Source organism: Chionomys nivalis, chromosome X (genome assembly GCF_950005125.1).
Source record: "Chionomys nivalis chromosome X, mChiNiv1.1, whole genome shotgun sequence".
NCBI lineage: Eukaryota > Metazoa > Chordata > Mammalia > Rodentia > Cricetidae > Chionomys > Chionomys nivalis.
In genome coordinates this window covers 48,445,328-48,465,837 of record NC_080112.1, presented here as the reverse complement: position 1 = coordinate 48,465,837, position 20,510 = coordinate 48,445,328, and the positions used below count along the sequence as shown (strand labels likewise).

At 35.5% G+C, this 20,510-nt stretch overlaps 1 protein-coding gene across 1 annotated transcript in view; it reads left to right on the top strand.

The window, feature by feature from the left end:
• Cfap47 (cilia and flagella associated protein 47) overlaps positions 1–20,510 on the top strand; it is a 307,853-nt gene that overhangs the window by 63,644 nt on the left and 223,699 nt on the right. Inside the window, 5 exon segments of the mRNA XM_057760135.1 lie at positions 5,532–5,626; positions 12,421–12,562; positions 14,702–14,796; positions 16,037–16,196; positions 16,926–17,121. Coding sequence (XP_057616118.1) covers positions 5,532–5,626; positions 12,421–12,562; positions 14,702–14,796; positions 16,037–16,196; positions 16,926–17,121 — 688 coding nt within the window.

Genomic DNA, 20,510 nt, shown 5'->3' with positions numbered 1-20,510 from the left:
CTGCTTGTCCCATTAGCTCTAGCCCTTACTGGCTAATTCTCATATCCCGATCAACCCATCTCTAATAATCTGTGTAGCATCAGTCTTACCAGGAAAGATTCAGCATGTCTGACCTGGCGGCTTGCTTCATCGCTTCTGGCTCTGAGAGGAGAGCATGGCGTCTGTCTCTCAGAGGAGCTGCCCTGCATCTGAGCTCACTTCCTCTTCCTCCCAGCATTCTATTCTGTCTACTCCATCCACCTAAGGGATGGCCTATCAAATGGGCCAAAGCAGTTTCTTTATTAGCCAATGACCTTCCTCCATCACTGGTTTACTTTGCTTTATTTCTAAAACTCACTTATGAAGGAGGGAGTACATATGGTATTTGTCTTCTGGGTCTGGGTAACCTCACTCAACATGATGTTTTCTAGATCCATCTACTTGCCTACAAATTTCAAGATGTCATTATTTTTTCTGCTGTGTAGTACTCAATTGTGTAAATGTACCACATCTTCCTTATCCACTCTTCAGTTGAGGGGCATTGAGGTTGTTTCCAGGTTCTCACTGCTAATGAACAAATACTGCTACTATGAACATAGTTGAACACATATCCTTGTAGTATTATTGAGCATCCTTTGGGTATATACCCAAAAGTGGTAGTGCTGGGTCTTGAGGTATGTTGTTTCCTAATATTCTGAGAAATCGCCATACTGATTTCTAAGAAGGTTATACCAGTTTGCACTCCCACCAGCAGTGGAGGAGTGTTCCCTTTACCCCACAATCTCTCCAGCATAAGTTGTCGTCAGTGTTTTTGACCTTGTCCTTTGCTTTACAGAAGTTTCTCAGTTTCAGGAGGTCCGATTTATTAATTGTTGCTCTCAGTCTATGTGTTATTGGGGTATAATGTAGTAAGTGATCTCCTGTGTCATTGCATTTAAGTGTACTTCTCACTTTCTCTTGTATTAAGTTTAGTGTGGTTGGTTTTATGTTGAGGTCTTTAATCCATTTGGACTTGAATTTTGTGCATAGCAACAGATATGGATCTATTTTCATTCCTCATGTTGATATCCAGTTAGGCCAGCAACATTTGTTGAATATGCTTTTTTCCATTTTATATTTTTTGCTGCTTTGTCAAATCTCAGGTGTTCGTAGGTATGGGGATTGATATCTGGATCTTTGATTCAGTTCCATTGTTACTCCTGTCTATTTTCATGCCAATACCATGATGTTTTAAGTACTATAGCTTCACAGTAGAGTTTGAAATCAGGGATTGTGATTCCTCCAGAAAGGATTGTTTTGGCTATCATGAGTTTTTTGCTTTTCCATATGAAGTTGAATATTGTTCTTTTGGAGTCTGTGAAGAATTTTGATGGTTTTTGCTGGGCATTGCATTGAATCTCTAGATTGCTTTTGGTAAGACTGATATTTTTAGTACAGTAATTCTATCTTCCTAAGAGTGATGTGTGATTCTGCTCTATATGCTATTAATATGTTTTATTGCCATTGCTTAATAAAGAAACTGGTTTTCGCCAATGGCTCAGCAGAAGATTGCCAGGCTGTAAAAGATATATAGAAAGAGTAGGCTGAGTCAGTGAGATGCCATGTAGTCACTGCCGGAGATAGTTGTGCCTGAACCTTGCCAGTGAGGCAAAGCCACTTGGTCCTACACAGATTAACAGAAATGGATAAGAGCTTGCTAAACAGACGCTTAAGCTATTGGCCAAACAGTATTGTAAATAATATAGTTTCTGTGTGGTTATTTCGAGTCTGAACTACCAGGAAAGAAAGGACAGGCCCCGATAACGTAAAAGCATGGGGGATCTTTCCATTTGCTGGTGTCTTCTTCAGTTTCTTTCTTCAAAGATTTAAAGTTCTTATTGTACAGGTCACTACTTGTTTGGTTAGAGTTACTCTAATATATTTTATGCTATTTGTGGCTATTGTGAAGGGTGATGTTTCTCTGATTTCTTTCTCAGCCAATTTATCATCTGTGTAAAAGAGGGCTACTGATTTTTTTTTGTTGTTTTTTTTTTTTTTATTTTGGTTTTTCGAGACAGGGTCTCTCTGTAGCTTTGGTGCCTGTCCCGGAACTAGCTCTTGTAGACCAGGCTGGCCTCGAACTCTCAGAGATCCACCTGCCTCTGCCTTCCAAGTGCTGGGATTAAAGGCGTGTGCCACCACCGCCCAGCTTTGATTTTTTTTTTTTTTGAGTTAATCTTGTATCCCACCACATTACAGAAAGTGTTCATGAGTTGAAGAAGTTCCTTGGTAGAATATTTGGTGTTGCTTATGTAAACTATCATATCATCAGCAAATAGTGAGAATTTGACTGCTTCTTTTACGATTTTTTATCCCCTTGATTTCCTTTTGTTGTCTTACTGCTCTAGCTAACAATTCAAGAACCCTATGGAATAGATATGTAGAGAGTGGACAACTTTGTCTTATTCCTGATTTCAGTGGGATCAATTTGAGTTTCTCTCCATTTAGTTTGATGTTGGCAATTTGCATGCTGTATATTGACTTTATTATGTTTAAGTATGTTCCATGGTGGATGATTTTTGTGATGTGTTCTTGGAATAAGTTAACCAGTATTTGTTGAATATTTTTGCATCAATGTTCATGAGTGGGATTAGTTTGTAATTCTCTTACTTAGTAATGTCTTTGTGTTGCTTGGGTATCAGGGTAATTGTAGCCTCATAAAAAGAGTTTGGTAATGTTCCTTCTGTTTCTATTTTGTGTAACAATTTGAGGAGTATTGGTATTAGTTCTTTGAAAATCTATGCTGAAGCCATTCGGTCATGGGCTTTTTTTTGTTTGCAAGGTTTTGATGACTCTATTTCTTTAGCAGTTATAGGTCTATTGAATTTGCTATCTGGTCTTGATTTAATTTTGGAAAGTGGTATTTATAAAGAAATTGTCCATTTCTTTTAAATTTATCAGTTTTGTGGAGTATAGGTTTTCAAAATATGTCCTGATGATTCTCTGGATTTTCCCCATGTTTGTTGTTATGTTACACTTTTCGTTTCTGATTTTGTTAATTTGGATATTCTCTCTGTGCCTTTTGGTTAGTTTGGATAAAGGTTTGTCTGTTTTGTTGATTTTCTTTAAGAACCAATTCTTTGTCTCATTGATTCTTTGTATTGTTTTCTTTGTTTCTATTTTGTTGATTTTAGGTCTCAGTTTGATTATTTCCTGCTATCTAGTCCTCTTGAGTGATTTTGCTTATTTTTGTTCTAGAGTTTTCAGGTGTTCTGTTAACTCACTAGTGTGAGATTTTTCCAGTTTGTTTATGTAGGCATTTAGTGCTATGAGCTTTCCTCTTAACACTGCTTTCATTGTGTCCCAAAAATTTTGGTATGTTTTGTGGTCATTTTTGTTGAAATTTAGGAAGTCTTTATTTTTTTCTTTATTTCTTCTCTGACTTATTTGTGACTCAGGTGAGCATTGTTTATTTTCCATGTGTTTGTGGGCTTTTAAAAATTAGTGTTTCTGTTGAATTCTGATTGTAAGCCATAGTGATCCAGTAAGATACATGGTGTTATTACAACTTTTTTGTATCTTTTGAAGTTTGCTTTGTTACCTAGTAAGTGATCAATTTTTGAGAAGTTTCCATGAGGTGCTGAGAAGAAGGTATATTCTTTTTATGTTTGGATGGAATGTTCTATAGATGTCTCAAAATCCCATTTGAGCCATAACATCTGTTAGTTCCCTTATTTCTCTGTTAAGTTTCTGTCTGACAGACCTGGTCAGTGGTGATAGTGGGGTGTTAAAGTCTCTCACTATTAGTGTTTGGGGTTTAATGTGTGGTTTAAGCGTTAGTAGTGTTTGTTTTGTTTTGTTTTCATATGACAGTGCCTGTGTATCTGAGGCACAGATGTTTAGTATTGAGATTTCCTCTTGATGGATTTTTCCTGTAACAAATATAAAATGTCTTCTTTTCCCCTTTTGATTGATTTTTTTGTTTCAAGTCTATTTTGTTACATATTGGGATAGCTACACCAGCTTGTTTCTTAGGTTTTTTTGATTAGAAAATATTTTACTCTTAGGTGATGTCTGTCTTTGAGGTTGAGATGTGTTTCTTGTATGCAGCAGAAGGAGGGATTCTGTTTTCATATCCAATCTGTTAGCCTGTTTCTTTTTATAGGTGAGTTGAGATCGTTTATATTAAGGGATATTAATATTATATTACGGGGTATTAATAGTAGCTGCTAGTTCCTGTTATTTTAGTTTTCCTTGTTGGTAATGTGTGTGTGTGTGTGTTTCCTTCTTTGGGATTTGCTGCTGTGAGATTAAGTATTGTCTGTGTTTTTGTGGATGTAGCTGACTTCCTGGCATTGTGGTTTTCCCTCTAATCTTTGTGTAGGGCTGGGTTTGTGGCTAGATTTTTGTTAAATCTGGCTCTGTTATGGAATATCTTGTTTTCCACCCATCTTTTCCTCTGATTGGTATAGGTGGGATCATGTCTCTGGTGATCAGTCTTCCAGGTGGCAGCGGATCCAAAGGTCAGATGGTTACTCCTTGTGGTGGAGTTGGGGACCACAGTTCCTGTCACCCTGGAGGTCGCTCTGCAATTCCAGTGGTCATTCAAGCCTGCTCTCACAGAGGTCACTTGCTTGGGCCTACTCCTAAGGAGGTCACTGCCTCAGTCCTGGTCCTGTGGAGGTTGCTGTCTCTGGGCTGCTCACATGGAGATCGCTGGCTAGGGCCTGGTCCTGCTTATGTTGCTGGCCCAGGCTAGCACACAGGGAGGTCACTGGCTTGGGCCTGCTCCTGTGGATATCCCTGGCTAGTGCCTGGTACGGTGGAGGTCCTGGTACTGGCCTGGTCCCGCAAAAGTCACTGCCTTGGGCCTGCTCCCAAGGCATTTGCTCATATCTTTATTCTTGAAATAATCCCATTTTGAGAAGAATTTTTCTTTTGTGAATTTGTTTGCCTTTTATTATTTTGTTTTTGAATGACTAATATTCTTTGAGACTCTACAATAGTAGGGTGGTAATAGTTGATACTAATGCATCTAATATACATATGTATATATGTATGTTTCTGAAATGAAATTTCAAGTGTTTCCCCAGAAATTAATGTTGGACATTTCAATTAATTGATAGTCCTGTAAATTTTTGATTTTTCAGTTGATAAAATAAGACCTGGTTTGTCTTTGCTTCCCCTTCATTGCATAGATTTTTATTAGCTATTCTGAAACTAATAACTAAGTCAGTTCCTTTGATCTTGCTCTTCATTCCTTTCCACCTTCATCAGAATATTACTATATTTATTCAACTTTGGAAGAATTTTATGATAATATTTTTATTATTTACTTTCTGATTCTATGTTGCAAATTTTGATCCGAGGTTTGGTGTTATAAAGTTGGTATGAAGAATCATTGTTTACCGAGAAATTTTATCCAGCTTTACCCTTTGGTATTTCAGTAGTTTCCTTTTGATTGCTATGAATATAATGATGATATCTTCAGGGTTTACATTAAATAATATCACTATATATCACACACACATGCATATACGTAGATAGGCTTATATTGTTTTATTCTTTTATAGGAGAGTCCAAAAATACTGATGCTCCTTATATGTATGCCATAGAGGTAGAGGAAAGCACATCTGTGGAATGTGGCATAACATTTTCTCCTGTAGAAGTAAGTTCAGTTTTCTGTTACTCATGTTATGGAATACAAGTGAGATTACAGATTTGCTATTTTAGGAATCAATTAGATATCACCTAAGTTTTGCTTTGAATTGGTTTTATTTTAATATGTGACTATACATAGGTATAACTTTAAATTAAGTAATCAGTAGATATATCTAATTCATGGTGAACTATGATTAGATTGTCTTTGCTGTACTTACTACAAAATTTGAAGTATGGTATGTGGTAAAGAAATGATAGGGTTTAACTAATGAGAAAACCACTTATATTCAAGCTATCTTGTGTTTTATAATTGGTTTTGAAGGTGATTCTTGGAATCATTATCTGAAATCCCCTAAAATGGTATGAGCAATTAAAAGATGTTGTTTCTGTGATGCTTAGTTAATATTGTTCCCTTGATGCCCAATGATATTTTTATTTATTTATTTATTTTTATTTATTTATTTATTTTGGTTTTTTGAGACAGGGTTTCTCTGTGGTTTTGGAGCCTGTCCTGGAACTAGCTCTTGTAGACCAGGCTGGTCTCGAACTCACAGAGATCCGCCTGCCTCTGCCTCCCGAGTGCTGGGATTAAAGGCCTGCGCCACCATCGCCCGGCCCAATGATATTTTTAAACTGGAAAAACCTTCAATACAAAAGAAAGAACTTTTATTAGAGTGTGACTGTAAAAAAAAAATGGTATCTCTGGCTAAATTTAATAAGTTGTAGTATGCTTTTCTCAAATTTCTGAAATATAAATGATAAGGACTTTTTATTTAAAATAATTTATTCTTATTTGCTTTGGTGTTTTGCCTCCACATATATTTGTGTGTGAATGTCAAATCTTGGAGTTACAGACAGTTGTTAGCTACTATATGGGTGCTGGGAATTGAACCCAGGACCTCTGGAAAAGCAATCAGTATGCTCTTAACTGCTGTGTCATCTCTCCAGCCCCTGGGAGCTTCTTTTTGTCAATCATAGTTCAATATTTATACATCGAAAGTAAAACAAAATAAAACAAATAAACAAGAAGCAATATAGTCAAATTATTTGTACCAGTAAGTACAGAAAATGATTTACTAAGTGAATGAAATACTAATTGCCTCCTCCCCCCCGCCATCTACCTTGACATATCTGCTGGTGTTGTCATTATGTGGGTCATGTTTAGGCAGATACATTGTTTAGATATCATGAACGCTATTTGCCTTATGTCTAGAAACACTATTTAACAGCCATACAAGTTCTCTGACAAAATCTTCCTAACACCCATATTCCCTGAGCCTTGGGTATTGTGGTGGCCTTGTAGATGTACCAATTGTGAGAATGGTCACTCCATTGTCACTTATTTTCTGAATGTCTACAAGCTGTGGCTCATTTTAGTTGCCTACATCTGATGCAAAAAGCTTCTTTGATGAGGGGTAAACATCAGTATGCTCATCTTTGGGTATATGGATAAATATTTTAAATATAGTTAGACATTATATTGGCTTAGGAAACGGCTCTTGTAGGTTTGCTTCTAGATCTTATGACCTCTCTTGCCATGGGTACTTGTGTAATTTGCAATACCAGGCAGGAATTCCCTCCTATTAAACCTACCTTAAGTCCAATTGGACAGCTGTTTATAACCCCTTTGAAAATAGTGCCACTCTTGCATCATTGGGAATCAAACTGGTTTAGTCGTTGTTGTGGTTTAGTAGACTTTACCTCTGTATGGGACTATTGATTACTTTTCTCTCTTAGCAGCTTTTATAGCATCTTTTCTTATTATAAGAGGTAGTCCTCAGGGAGGAGACATCCAGCTCAGTTCCAGATCCATTCCTTCAGGTTCTGTGTCAAGTGTGCTCTGTCTTCAGCAATAGCTTCTTACCTTTAAGTTATGGGAAGGAACCAAGGACAATAACAATCATTTATGTTATTTTGGGAGTGTCTTGGATAGCCCCTAACCAACAACTTGAGACGAGTTTCTCCTTACCTTGAATTAAATTTTCTTTTAGTATATGGTTCTTAAGAGAAGTGTTGTAACCCCCCACTGCATGTGTGATGTTAATGTTTTCATTTGTATACTCATACATACACACATATGTATTTTTAAATACACTTATAAAACAGTTTCTTTATGATATTTTCAAACTTCCTACTTCCTAATATTAGTTAAGGGAGATCACTCATGGGGACTAGAGAGATGATCTGCCCAGGAGTTTATAGTTCTTGTTGGTTTTGCTGAAGAAACCAGTTCAGTTATTCTCAGCACACACATGATGGCTCCTAAACATCTCTAATTCAAGTACTAGGGCATCCAGCACACCCTTCTGGCTTCTATTGACACCCAACACACAGGTGATACACATACATACATGCAGAATAAACATTCATACACATAAAATAAAGAAGTATAAATAATTTAAAAAGGAAGATGACTCATTCAACCCAGAGTTCAATATGAGAAATAGCTATATTGATTTCTGTAGTAGCTATGTTTTCATTTTCAGCCACAGTACAAGACTGTTCCCCTTGTTCATCATTGCAAACATGATCTGTCACTTAGCTATTTGGCAGATGTAAGATGGAATTTCAAAGTATTTGCATTTCATTGATGACTAAGGATTTTGAACATTTCTTTGTGTTTCTTAGACATTTGCAATTCTTTTATTGAGAATTTTCTGCTTAGATCTGTACCCCATTTTTAATTGGATTATTTGATTTTTTGAGCTCTTTATATATTTTGTATATTGGTTCTCTCTCAGATGTAGAGTTAGTAAAAATCATTTCCCCTTTTGCAGGCTGCTGCTTTATCCTTCACCTTAGAGAAGCTTTTCAGTTTCGTAAGGTCCCTTTTGTAATTGTTGATATTACTGCCTGCACTATCAGTGTTTTTTTTAAAAACTAAGTCTTCTGTACTAATACACTCAAGGCTGTTCCTTATTTTCTCTTCTGTTAAGTTCAATATATCTGGTTTTATGTTGAGGTGTTTGATACATTTGGACTTTAGTTTGGGGCAGGGAAACAAATATGTATCTAGTTGCGTTCTTCTACATGGCAATATCCAATTTGACCAGTATCATTTGTTGACGATGCTGACTTTTATCCAGTGTGTATTTCTAGCTTTTTTTCTGAATACTCAGGTGTTCATGTGTGTGCGGATTTATGTCTAGGTACCTTTTTCAGCTGGCAGATCACATCCTGCTTCCTTGGTGGTCTGCACAGAACTGGGAGGAATCAATTTCCTCCTTCCCAGAATTCTCCTGTCTGGTTTTCCTGCCTATACTTCCTGCCTGGCCAATCAACATTTATTTAAAACATGATTGACAGAATGCAGACAGTTCTCCCACACCACTAGCTAAAATTTAAAATACTGTATTGTACTGAGAGTGTTGACAGCCTTGTCTTGTTCTTGATTTTAGTGAAATTGCTTTGAGTTTCCCTCCATTTAATCTGGTGTTAGCTATAGCTTATGGCAAAGTACCTTTATTCTTTTTAGTTATGATCCTTTTTTTTTTTTTTTTTTGCTTTTTCGAGACAGGGTTTCTCTGTGGTTTTTTTGGAGCCTGTCCTGGAACTAGCTCTTGTAGACCAGGCTGGCCTCGAACTCCCAGAGATCTGCCTGCCTCTGCCTCCCAAGTGCTAGGATTAAAGGCGTGCGCCACCACCGCCCGGCTTAGGTATGATCCTTATGTACCTAATTTCTCCAGGACTTTTTTCATGAAGGAGTATAGGGTGTTGTCAAAATCCTGTTCTGAATTTAATGAGATCATCATATGCTTTTTTATTTCAGTTTGTTCATGTGGCAGATTATGTTTATTGATTTTTCATATATTGAACCATCCCAGCATTTCTGGGATGAAGCCTATCTGATTATGGTGGATAATCTTTTTGATGCATCCTTGGATTTGGTTTCCAAGTATATTATTGAATATTTTTGCATCTATGTTTATAATTGATATTGTTCTGCAGTTTTCTTTGCTGGGCCTCTATATTGTTTAGGTATCAGAGAAACTGTGGTCTTATAAAATGAATTGGGCAATGTTCCTTCTGTTTCTATTTTGTGGAATAATTTGAGAAGTATTGGTGTTCATTCTTTGAAGTCTGATAAAACTCTTTTCTAAAGCCATATCTGTGCGTTTTTTTTGGGGGGGGGAAGACTTTGAAAGAATGCTTGTATTTCTCTAAGGTTTGTAGTTCTTTTTAAATTGCTTAATTTTGGAAAGTGATACTTATGGAGAAGATTACCCAGTTTTTTAAAATTTTTAATTGGTCGGAGTATAGGTTTTTAAGTATGTCTTTATTTTTGTCTATGTATCTACTTGGTTTCTGTTGTTATGATCACCTTTTTATTTCTTAACTAGTCTAGAATTAAAAGAGGTGGCAAGGTGGTTCATTGTAAGGTGTTTGCTACCAGTTTGATGACCTGAATTGAATTCTTAGAGGTCACATGGTGGAAGAAGAAAACCAAGTCTCTCAATTTGTCCTGTGACTTCCACATAAGCATGGTGGCATGCACAAACCTCACATATCTACACTCTACATAATTAAATATATAAAAATATTAAAGACTGTAGATATATCTGAGTGGTTGTGGTGGTCTGAATGAAAACAGTTCCCAAAGACTCATAATGTGTTGCACTATTAGGAGGTGTGGTCTTGGTGGAGAAAGTGTGTCACTGTGGAGATGAGCTTTGAGGTCTTATATATGTTCAAGCTACACCTACCCAGTATCACTCTTTCTTTGTGTTGCCTGTTGATTGAGGTGTAGAATTCTCCAGCATCATATTTACCCCCTTGCTGCCATGTGTCTCATCATGATGATAATGGAGGTGTAAATCTATGAAACTGTAAGCCAGCCCATGTTAAAGTCTTTTCTTTATTGGAGTTGCTATGGTCATGATGTCTCTACTAACCCTGAGACAGTGATTAAGAGCTCCTTTGCTCTTGCAGAAGATCCAGGTTCAATTTGAAGCAACCATATGCTGACTCACAGCCATCCATCATTCTAGTTCCAGGAATTCAAATGCCTTTTTCTGACTCCGTGGACACTAGATATACATATGGTATATATTCATATATGCAATCAAAGCAACTCTTCTATAAAAATTAAAAACTATCAAAATGTATATGACTAATTTGTGCAAGTTGAATACAAGTTATTTGTATATGGGATTTGAATGTGCATCCTCTCATTTTGCAGTTCACATTTGGGAATGGGGAGATTATAAATTATGTTTAGAGTCATGTTTCATGGATGCAAAGGGTTGACTGTCACTCAGGTTTTGGTATATAGTATAGAATGTTGATTTGTTTTAATTTACAAATGGATAATGGCAGATCAGTCAGAAGATGAAAAAGACAAAAAAGAAAATGTAACTAGTCTCTGAAGTCTAGATAAGAAGTCTCCAAAGAAATAAGGTGAAACACATTTTCTGTTGTGTAGAATATGAAAGCAAATTATGTCTGTATATCTTTAGTCAGTTTACTCCTTGATGTCTATTTTCAGGTAGTATTGCAGAAATAGATTATCATGGAAATGAGTGTTTTGAAACAGCCATTAAAATAAGACATGCTTCTGTTTTTTATGCTTCCAAATTATGTAATGAGAACAGATGGGACATAAGCTTCCATAGCAGGATATAGAACTGACAGTGATAATGGTCAGATACAATAAAATAAAATAAAAATGTAAACGCAGTGTTTTGCATAACTAGAAGAATGTGAATCTCCAGGTCTGAAAAGATGCCCTTTATATGAGATTAATGTTCATTTTATTTAAAACCAAGTGTTAGCATGAACTCTTAGCACAGTATAGAACTAACTATGATCTTGGGGGCTTTTTTTTTTTACATCTCCAAGTTTAAAATAAACATTTTTCTTGATTTCTTTCTACTGTTCACCTCTAGACACTTATTAAGGGAACATTGGACAGTAGGTTGTGAGTCTGTATATTGTGAGTGTGCAAACATCTTTAGTACCATTTAGTATTGTTACTTTTCTTTAAGCAGTTGTGTAGGTGAGAAATGGAACCTCCTGTAATTTCCACCCTTTTTAAACTTATATTTATTTATTTGTAGTGGGTTTCATTCGTGAATGTCAGATAACAAGTTGCAGGAGTCAGTTCTCTACTGCCACTATGTGGGGATTGGACTCAGGTCATCAGGCTTGTCAGCAATCATCATTATACCCTGAGCCATCTCACTGGACCACATTCTGTGATATCAATGTGCAATTCCCTGACAGTTGATGTAATACATCTTTGCTTGTGCTAATGTATCACTGTGTATATATGTTTCCGAAATGTCCTTTCCACAGTTCCATCTATATTTTCATTATCTAGACCATTTTATAATTGATCTTAGGATTTTATTTGTTTAATTTTTATACTAGTTAGAATTTGGTGAGAAATGTGTTTTGAGTCATTTTATGTGGCTAAAATTATTTGTAGCAGAATAGCTGTTTTAGACTTTTTTGATACAGATAAGTAACTTTTACTTTTAGGAATGATATATTTAGTATAGTATTTAAGAAATCCTTGCCTATCCAAGGATCACAAAGACTTATCTGTATTTTTCCAAATAATATTTTAGCTTCTATAGTTGGATATTTGGTTTATTTATAATAAAAAGCATTTTAAAAACAATTTGTTTCATGATCTTAAAGACTTATTTTCAACATAGTGAATATTATATCCTTTACGTTATTAAATGAATGTATTTTCAATGCCACAAGATAATTTTATTTTGCAAAAGGTAATTTTTGGTGAATAAACACTATCAAAGCCCACAAAGTTACAAATATCTTTTGGTCATTTTTTGACAGGTAGCAACGTATGACTTTAGCTTTCCTGTCCATATTAATTCCTTTAAGGCTTCAGATCTTTACTGCGAGTATTTGTCACAGAAAAAGGTTTTGATGCCAAGAGTATCACCAATTATTCCACCTTGTTTTGTTCAAGCTACTGGTATGTAATATGAAAGTCAACTGATGTGTGCAGGTCAAAGATTTATACTTAACATCTAAGAGTAAAGAAAAGTCAGAGTATCATTTTTAGTTTTCGAAATTTGGAATATTAGAAAAGAAAATCAATTTCTTTGTTTTAATGAATTGAATTTATTAACTTATTTTGCATCCCTACCACAGTTTCCCCTCCCTCCTCTCCTCCCATTCCTCAAATCTCTGCCTCCTCTCCCCCACTCCTCTCTTTATGTTCAGAAAGGGGCAGGCTTCCCATGGGTGTCAACAGAGCATTGCATATCAAGTAAAGGTAGGATTTAACTCCTCCACTTGTATTAAAGCTGGACAAGACAACTGCCAAAGCCTTAGGGACAAGCCCTGTTTCCACCACTAGGAGTCCAACAAGTAGATCAAGTTACACAACTGTCATACATACATGGAGGGCCTAGGTTGGTCCCATGCAGGCTCCCTAATTGTCAGTCCAGTCTGTAAGTTTGTATGAACCCAGATTCGTTGTTTCTGTGGGTATTGTTGTGATGCTCTCTCCCCCACCCTGCTCCTACAATCCTTCCTCCTTCTCTTCAGCAAGATTCCTCAAGCTCAGCCAAGTGGTTGCCTGTATATCTCTGATTCTGTTTTCACTAATCACTGGATGAAGGTTCTCTGATGACAACTGGGGTAGTTAACAATCTGATTAAAGGAGATGGCCAGTTCAGGCTATGTATCCACTATTTCTAGGAGTCTTAGCTGGAATCATCCTTCTAAATTCATGGGAGTTTCTCTTCCACCAGATTTCTAACTGACCCTAAAATGTATCCCCAATCAAGATGTCTCTTTCACTATTTTCTCCCTTTGTTCACTTTGCCCAAGCCCCTAACCCAATCCCTCATGTCCCTTCCCAGCCAACACCCCCCTCCCCAGGTTTACCTGGGAGATCTCATCTGAATTGTATGCTTGCCTGTCCTCATTTGAGCCCTCCTTTTTACCTAGACTCTCTGGGACTGTGGATTGTAGTATGGTTCGCCTTTACTTTACAGCTAATATCCACTTAGGAGTTGAATAAACACCGTGTTTGTCTTTCTGGGTCTGGGTTACCTTACTTGGGATAATTTTCTTTTATAGTTCCATCTAGTTGACTTCAAATTAACTGATATCATTGTTTTTTAACATCTGAGTAATAATTTATTGTGTACATGTGCCACATTTTCTTTATCCATTCTTTGGCTGAGAGTCATCTAAGCTTTTTCCAGGTTCTGGCTATTATGAATAATGCTTTTATGAGCCTAGTTTAGCAAGTGTTCGTGTGGAATGATTGAGCATTCTTTGGGTATGTGCCCGAGAGTCGTATACCTGTGTCTTGAGGTATACTGTTTACTAGTTTTCTGAGAAACCACCATATTTATTTCCATAGTGGCTGTACAAGTTTGTACTGCCACCTGCAGTGGAGTTTTCCCTTTTGCTCCCTATTGTCTGCAGCATAAGCTCTCATTAGTGTTTTTGATCTTAGCCATTCTGAGAAGTGTAAGATGGAATCTCAGACTCCTGATGGCTAAGCATATTGAACAATTATTTAAGTGCCTCTAAGCCATTTGAGATTCTTCTATTGAGAATTTTCTGTTAGACCTGTACACTATTTTTAATTGGATTATTTGGTATTTTGATGTCTAGTTTCTTGAGTCCTTTATATATTTTGGAGATCAAGCCTCTGTCAGATTGGGGATGGTGAAGATATTTTCCCATTCTGTAGGCTGCTGTTTTTTCTTTCTTAACAATGAACATGAGAGATTTTTACAACTTCTGATACTATGCTTGCATCTCCATTTTTGCATGATTGGTATAGAAGATCATATTAATACCCTGTGTTCTTTCTTATTTCAATATTGAGTTTATTTTATGATTTTTTACCATTTCATCATTATTGTCTTGTTTTACATGTAATCCATTGCCAATTAATTTTATAAAATGAAAATTTGTAAATATGGAAGTCAGGGTATCTTAGAAATGTTGGAAATTAAATGTTACTTTTTGACTAGGAGTGTAAAACAGAAAAATTTATTTTTGCTATTTTATTTTGGAAAAATATATTAAGTAGTGTCCATATTCTGTATATTAATATTTTATCAGTATATTTACTTTTCTTTTAAAGTTTTACGAGCACCATTGGAATTATCCAGCACGGAATTTGTATTCAAAGTCCCATTATATGAGCTTCAACACAGTAAGGAAATCACAACAATTCAGGTATATAGAAAATTAATACACATTATAATTTATAATTATTTTGTAATTTTTTGGTTTTCATTTAGTGACTTGATTGATTATTTGAAAGTTTTTAATATAATATATTAATAACAAAATAACATATTTCATATATATGAAAGAAACAGTCTATAGTGAAAACATGCAGTTATATAATAAAATAACATACATTAGTCTACTATGTTTTTCTTACTGTGCATCATTTTATTTTCCAATTAAAATTATACGTAGATGAAAAATGAAAGGCATGTATAGACATGTATGTATCTCTTAGGAAATTGTGTCTCCTCTGCCCTTTTTTTCTAGTGTATTATTATTTCTATAATCAGTTTTGTTGAATACCTTTATTACTGGTTGTAAAGAATATAGGGGAAATATTTAACATTGCCTTGATTAAAATAGAGTGCATGAAATTAAGAGTTGTAGATTAATAAAATATTTCTACTGAAATTAAAATAGATTTTTTTAGACACTGAGCATAAAAAGATAGTAAAATTTCTTTTAATAAACCCCATGTGTATTTAAATCTCATATATGAACCTGAAAAAATAACCTTAGTAACTTGAAATGTATTCGAGATTTCAAAATGCCTTTCTGAAATGGGAGATTATTTTACATTATTGAACTTTCACTCAATTGTTTTGATATATGTGACCCGTGAAGAAAGAGTCTGAACCATCAGTTATTAGTTATGAATAAGATATTTGCAGGAGCCATGATCCTTTCTGAAATTTTAGGGGGAAGTTCCTAGCATTGCCTTCTTCGGCATTTAGAGGACAGTCACATTTCTTTTCTATGGGTCTAGTGGGGAAATGTTATAGCGGTGACATTTGACATCACATAAAGAGCATTTGTGACATCAAAGTGACTCATTGCATCTGCTGGGTTTTTCTACTATTCTCCAGTTTCTTAGTCTCTGCTTTGGTAGTGATGCGATCAGCTTCAAAGGATTAGAGAATTTAAAGAACACATTTACATACATAGTTTAGGTTTCTTTTTTCTGTAAGAAAGAGTATTCTCTCTGTTTTAGTATGAACTAACAAATTTTCTTATTATACTGTAAATCATGAATACCTTTATTTAAGATTCTTGTTTAGGTTGGCTTTTGGCATGTTAATATCACCATAAGTAAATACTTAGATCTTATTTCTAACAATAAAATTTTGTAGTGCATTCCTCAAATTTTAAGAATTTCTTCCTTTGTATATATATCTTTGAACAGGATCTTGTGATACTTAATATTTCAAAAAAAACTGTTCAGTGGTCTTTGGACATCCGTAAAAATGACAAACTCTTCAAAAATGGAATATTCAAATTTACTGCACTAATTGGAAGTCTGAAACCAAATGAAAAGTATACTATTTCCATACATTTCTGTCCAAGTAAGCATTTTTCTATTTTAAAAAAAAAAAATTAAATTTTATGTGCATTAGTTTTTTTGCCTGCATATATGTGTGTATAATATTCCCTGTGTATACACCGGTTCTGCTGATGCCAGAAACATGTTCTGGATCCTCTGGAACTTGAGGTACAGATGGTTAGGTGCTGCAATATAGGGGCTGGGAACTGTTGGTCCTTACCGCTGAGCCACCTTTCCAGTGGCCCTGGCAGCCTTTCTTAATCTTCAAAGCTGGGAGAGTTTCACTCCACAAACCCCTTTCTTAGTAGTCCCTTAAGATCCTTCAGCAGTTTGTGATGTCATTTTCATGCTCTGTATACCATACCTATTAGCAGCTTCTATTAAAACATTGGAAGCAGCTGAAAAAAGAAGTCCTGTTGGACTACTTCTGTGTATTATTTAAGTATTATGTATTCCCCCATGTAGTAAGCATTTCTACCCAATGTACAATTATTTCCACCACCCATATAGTATACATTAAAAAGATTTACTTCTTCTATAGGCAAGGTATACTTGAAGACATGTTGGTTTTTATAATTTCTTTCTACAATAATACTCCACTTACTCTTTAATTCTTCATCAGGCTGCATTTTTCCTTGGTTAACTACCCTGCTCCACTGAGATTTAATATTATAGTAAATTTTGATAGTAAAACTTATATTAAATACTCCTTTGAATGTAAACTAATATGTAGTACTTTTTTTCCCCATAGAGGAGCCCATAACCTACCTAGCTGATGTTGCTATACGTTTAAATGATAATTTATTTGACTATAGAACACTAAATCTGATTGGAGAGATACAATCACCAAAGATAATTTTTGATCCACCATTTATATGTTTTACTCCTGTTCCTTTGGATATCACAGCTGGGGTGGATATCAGAATTTTGCCACAGAACTATTTCAGGTAAGTCCTTAGTATGAATTTTCTATATCTTTATGTACAATTTTGTTTTTAATCTATGTTATCTGAAATTTTTATCCTATGCCTGATTTCTTGCTATAGTTTGGAAGAGCTATTAAAGCATTTCATTATACACTGATATTTTAAGAAATACAAAATTTTAAGAAATACAAAATAGTAATTTATTTTCTTGAATTTTTTTTAAAAAAAACATGTCTTTGAATTATAAAAAAAATAAGCTTAAAATTTCAATGTAAAAGAAATTAACACAAATTTTGTTACTTAAAACATTCATTTGATATCGCAAAAAAAAACAGTCAACTCTAGCCTTGTCTACCTAGTAAGTTCTAAGCTAGTCAGAGCTACAGGGTAAAGATTCTCTGTTGGCCTGGAACTCACTTTGTGGCCCCAGTTGGTCCTGAACTCAGAGACTAGCTTAATCAGGAGTCACAGTACTGAAGTCAAAAGTGGGCACCAGATGCTCAGCCATCATTTTTATCTATAGTGCTTCTTGTATTGGCTATAGTGTACAATGAGCTATCAACATTCTTCTATACATTATATAGTAATATGTACAAATTTCCACCAGTAACTAACTGTACCAGGAGTGAGGCAGGTGAGTGATAGGCATGTGTGCCCATTGCATCCCACAATGTTAGTACCAATTAAAATGCTCACCCAATGTAAATGAGAACTCTGTATCCTGTTTTCATCTCCTTGTGTCAATCACTGAAAGAGTTATTAAAATAGGTACTGTAATGTTGGATTTTTAAACATTACTTCAAATAGTTTTGTTTTAGTTGTAGGGGAATAGTATGTTTAGCGTAGTCTAGTGAGTGGATCTGTTTGTTTTTAATAAATGAACCAGATTATTTTTGATTACTAGAAAGATCTAGTAAATCTTTCTTTATATATTTAAATTTATTTATGTTTTATTGTATTCCTTGTCATTCATATATGCATATATATCACATATACATACATACACACATATATACTTATATATCAGAGTAAGATATTATTTGTTTAAATTTTAATACATCTGGAAATGCTGATTTTCATTAACTGTAAGGCTTTGGAAGATGTTTGTTTTATATGAAGTCATTGAGGACTGGAAAATATGTCTCCCTCCTTTATAAATATTTCTCTTAGTTAGGTAATAACATTATGACCAAAATCAGCTTGGTGGAACGAGTTAGCTTCATCTTTTAGCTTGCAATCCATCATACAGGGAAGTCAGAGTGGAATGTCACAAACCCGGAAGCAGGAACCAATGAACAGGTGGTGGAGGAATACTGCTATTGGCTTTCTTCCTATGGCCTGCTCAGTCTTCTTCTTTTTTTTTTATTCTTCTTTCATACAATACATCCTGGCCTTAGTCTCTTCCCCCTCTCCTCCTCGCAGCCCCTCCTTCTGCCTCCCCCATCTACTCCTCTGCTTCCCTTCATTAAAGAGCAGGCTTCCCAGGAATACCAACCAAACATGGTATAAAAAGATACAATAAGACTAGGCACAAACCCTCATATCAAAGTTTGCTAAGGCATCCCAGTAGGAGGAAAAGGGCCAAAAGGCCAGGAAAAAGAGTCAAACACACTGGTGGGAGTCCTACAAGATTAGCAGACTCTACAACTATAAGGCAAATGTGGAAAACCTAGTTCAGATCAATTTAAGGACAGTGTTTGTCGCATCAGTCTCTGTAAGCCCCTATGAGCCCAGCTTAGTTGACTCTGTGGGCCATGTTCTCCTAGTGTTCTCGACCCCTCTGGTTGTGTCCTAGACCCCTCTGGCTCTTGCTCTTATAACTCTCCCTCCTCTTCTACAGGATTCACAGAGCTCCATCTAATGTTTGGGTATGGGTCTCTGCATCTGCTCCAATCAACTGCTGGAGGAAGCCTCTCCTGTGGTGATTTGGCTAGGCACCAATCTTGTCTTCTGGCATGCATGACTTATGATTGGACAGGGGCCCTCTCTCATCCTTATTTCTTATACCACTCAGGACCACCTGCTCTCTGGTGGCACCACGTAGAGTTAGGTGGACACTCCAATATCAGTCAGCAGTTAAGAAGATGCCTACAGTACAATCGTTGGAGGCATTTTCTAGATTAGTATTCCTTTTTCCCAGATGTCCCTAGCTTGTGTCAAGTTGACATAAAAACTGGCTGCAGTATCTTGGAGTAGCTATAGCTGCTAAGTGATTGCTTGGAAGAAGTATTGGCCAGAAAATATACACTATATCTTTAAAAACAAGTTTAATGGGCCAGGGTTTTCTTTATGTTGTGGCTTTTCATGATCTCCAACATCCCATTTTTCATTTAATGTATTCTTACAGATTAACATGATAGCTGTATGACTAATAATAGTATATCCAAATTTTAAATTTATTTTATGGGTATGTGTGTGTGTGGTTGTACATACACGCACACATAGAAATATATATGTGTATACATAACATATTTGTCATGCATATTTGCATGTACATACATATGTAGGTGCCTTCAGAAGCCCGGATAGTGTGTTGGATGACCTAGAACAGGCATTGCATGTGGTTTTAAGCCTGATATGGGTCTTGAGAAATTAGCTCTGCTGTTCTTGCAAGAGTAGGTAGTGCTATTAACTGTTGATTCATCTCTACAGCCCCCAGTATACCTGTTGTTTGAGTCCAGTAATGTTGTTTGGGAGAGTGAGAAAATGGAGGATGGAAATAAATGTTCATCGTATCTTTCAATGTCTAACATTATATAGGCTAATTCTCTAGTAGTACTTCTTCACTTTTGTCCTGAGGGTGGGTCTTGACTGTCTCAGTAACTTAGCTTAGAAATACAATCTTATTATGTGTACTATAAGCTGTGCTTAACATTATTCATACTAATGTCTTTTAGTTTAGAAAAATCTTGAAATTACATAAGCTTCTTTTGACAGGTTAAGGCATAAATAAACTTGCTATTTATTTGGACATGAGTATTATGGTTATATATGAACTTCAGCTTGTAAGACAGTGGTATCTGGAATAACAGAAACAAAATATTGAAATTTTAATGTCTAACAAGACTGTATATATCTATTATCCTACCAAAATTATATAATAACACTGTTGGTGAAATATCCAAATTGAGGAAGGCAATGCAATATTTAATTCCTATGTTCAATGAGGAAATTATAAAGGACAATCCACAGGGCTTTCACTAAGTGCTATACAGCTTGAGAAGACCTTAGAACTTCAAATTCAACATACCTGTGCAATTTGCAGTTTTGTCAAGATTATATTTTATAAGGAGACACTAACTTCTGTTAAGTTTTAGATAAAGTAGATTGGAATTGAGTTTGCTACAAATATTCCTCTTAGAAAACTGTCTTAATGTAAGAATTAAGCTTTTTACCTTTCAATTCTTTAA